A 2,876-nucleotide genomic window follows, 5' to 3' on the forward strand; every position below is an offset into this window, starting at 1 on the left:
CCAAGTCAAAGCTAAATTCATCCAGGATAACTTGAACATCCCGGCTTAATCCCTTATCCTGGATTCGTGCCACAGGACATGGAGGGATTGCATAGCCAGTGGAAGTTAGTAGGGAATCTCTAGTTTGGTAAAGTTTAATGTGTATAATCCGTACATACACATGCAATATGATGTGTAATACACTTTTAGCATATGAAAGTTAATTTGTCAACTGGAAGCTGGTGTATAATATACATGAACGAGAAAATAGTACACACTAAATGTAAGTAGTAACACTTTACATTTTACACTTTTTTAATGCCCTTGTAGCTGCATAACACCTTTTGACTGTGTGTGTGACTTGGGTTGGGATGGGGAAATACCGTCGGAGGTGAAAACTCATCAAGCAACATTTACTGGTGGATACAAAACCACAAAAGAAATCTTAAGACATACTGCATGTAAATGTACCTGGATTTAAGAGGACTATCCTTGCTGGTCAGTAAACGTACACACCCTGTAAACCATTGAATAAACTTAAATGATTTCAATCATTTAAACTGTTGGCCATTTATAGCTTACTGTAACAAATCCCCACTAGTGGCCCTTTCCACATGTTGACTCTGGTTCGCTGTGAACTGGAAGTATATTCATACCATGCCCATTGAACAGAATGAAACTGCTAGAATTTAAGAGGCTAATATATTATTAAAAGACTCTGTTTATAAATTACCAATGTATTGAAATATAACCATTACTTGTTTGGAGTCATTAAAGCTAGGCTGCAGAAAAGCCGATCACATGTATTTTAGTACCCAAAAAGATCCCCAAGTCCTCCATTTTCAAGAGAAAACAAGAGGAGCCAGATTTTTGGTTCATTTCTATCTCATTTTTATTGCACCAAAAGACCACCTTCATTAGCAGATTTAAATTCAGCACCACAGAAATGCATCCGTACACGACTCTTGGTGTTGACCGCTATTTGAAGCCAACCATGAAAATGTAAGGCAACAATCCACAGCAGCTTCCAGTTTATTCAATGCCATATTTCAGAATGCAGAACTTATTTGAGTTGTCTTAACTTTAACGCTAGCGGTGGGTTCTTCACATCTACTGGGGACTCGAGCTCCTGCGGACAAGAAAAGATTTTCCCTGAATTTATACACTAATGAAGGCAACTTATACCCAATGTAAGAAAATGTACTTGATATAAAATTTAAATTTTTATATATTTATATTTTTTTAAATATATATTTCTGGAGTAAACTGATAAGGCATTTTAAATTAAGCTGGTTTAATATACAAATAAGCTCTATTAATGGTTTATTTTCTTAAATTCAGAAACATCTCACAGCAGCTCATTAATTCAAATACATATCCCCTCAGTGGCCTGAGGTATTACCTCTGAGTCCGAATCGTAGTGTTCAAATGGCAGGCCCATGTTGGCCATCAGAGTATCTTTCTCCGTTGATCTGCTTCTGATGGGCAACCAGTCTCTCCTGTTAAAGTGAGATTAAAAAGAAAAAAACAAATCTTAGTTCAATGAGTTAAAGCACAACATATGTCTGAAGCAGTGAAACAATCCAAGTCCAACCAAACGCTACAGTAAAAGACTTTATTTTGTCCCCTTGCAAAGTGAAATGTGCTGCAAATACACAAACGGGCTGAATACATTACAGCCCACCACTCATTTTCAAATTGACTTGTTAGTGTGCAAAACATTTAAATTAAAAAAAACAACTCAGTCACATACCTTTTAGCAAAAATATAAGCAGCAGACAATGCAGCAATGAGGCAGAGGACACCCAGGATCACACCCACGTGGCTTTTCCCAGGTTCTGTATCTTGACAGGACTCTCCCTTGTAACCAGCCATGCACTGGCAGCGAGTGACTTTGCCTTCTGTGATGCAGTTGCCATGACCGTTGCAGTGTTGGAGATCACAGGATGTAGAGTCTTTAACCGAAAGAACAGAGTCCTTTTCGGTGTTTGACGAAGACTGGATAGGGCGGCCACTTCTAGATTTGCCGCCGAAAGACGCAGAGTTTGGCTTTGGACCTGACGAGAAAGTCAACATTAACAAAAAGGATACAACATCTTTTTTAAACTGTACTGCTTTTACTTGCCAAAACGTGAGATAAAAATGTCCCCACACTGGATGTATCTCATTATACACTTATTGTAACCTCCTGAAGTCTTGTCATCACACATTACTTTGCCAAGCACAGAACACACTGTAAAAACCACAAAATGTCTTTTACTCTTAGCTTTTTTTACTGATTAATAGAGATCCACAGAAATTTAGGCCTGCTAAAAATGGCATTTGGGGGTTTTTGGCCAAAAGAGAAAAATGGCCAAAAATATGACCCAAAAATATATACCTCTCTGCCCCAGAGATTTCAATATCAATCCAACACCAAAGATTCTTTTTTACCTCCAAATGTTTCCAAAATCATTTCAGTTGTTCAACTTGTTCAAATAAGACATAATAAAAGGTTGTTTTATGCTTCCGAGTTAACGCCACACCATAGCTACGCCTTCGCTACTATGGCGTTGTGACCCTTTCAGAGTTCTGCGTCGGGGTTGAACACCTCTCTTTTCATTGCGATGCATTTCACTGGCAGAATGCTAGGGGACGTGTGATTTCCAAAGGGTTACTCGCAAAAGTCTTTGTTTACTTGTCCTTTGGTTTGTGCCTCGAGCCAGCATGTGTGTTTGTGTGTGGGGGTGGGTGATGGAGCGAGGGAGAAAGTGAAAGAGTGCCAGCGAGCCGTTTAATAGTGAGAGACAGTGTCTCCCTTGTGCTTTCTAACCAAGGTGGGAAACCTGTAGCAGGACAAGTTAACCCTCTCCTTGATTTTATGTTTATGGAGAACCATAAAATGACTAGGAGGGGGG

General features: G+C 39.2%; 1 protein-coding gene across 2 annotated transcripts in view; it reads right to left on the reverse strand.

The window, feature by feature from the left end:
• Positions 1-972: 972 nt before the first annotated feature.
• The window catches only part of LOC116704670 (low-density lipoprotein receptor), a 16,974-nt gene continuing 15,070 nt past the window's right edge, over positions 973-2,876 (reverse strand). The window contains exons 24-26 of one of the 2 annotated variants that reach the window (XM_032540271.1): positions 1,733-2,036; positions 1,382-1,478; positions 973-1,108 (exon numbers count right to left, since the gene is read on the reverse strand). In XM_032540271.1, the coding sequence (XP_032396162.1) occupies positions 1,043-1,108; positions 1,382-1,478; positions 1,733-2,036 (467 nt within the window). In that variant the 3' untranslated portion in view covers positions 973-1,042. The remainder of the gene's footprint in view (positions 1,109-1,381; positions 1,479-1,732; positions 2,037-2,876) is intronic. The other variant, XM_032540272.1, reaches the window with a different exon arrangement.

The sequence above is a fragment of the Etheostoma spectabile genome, chromosome 16, assembly GCF_008692095.1.
Source record: "Etheostoma spectabile isolate EspeVRDwgs_2016 chromosome 16, UIUC_Espe_1.0, whole genome shotgun sequence".
NCBI classification, from domain to species: Eukaryota; Metazoa; Chordata; class Actinopteri; order Perciformes; family Percidae; genus Etheostoma; species Etheostoma spectabile.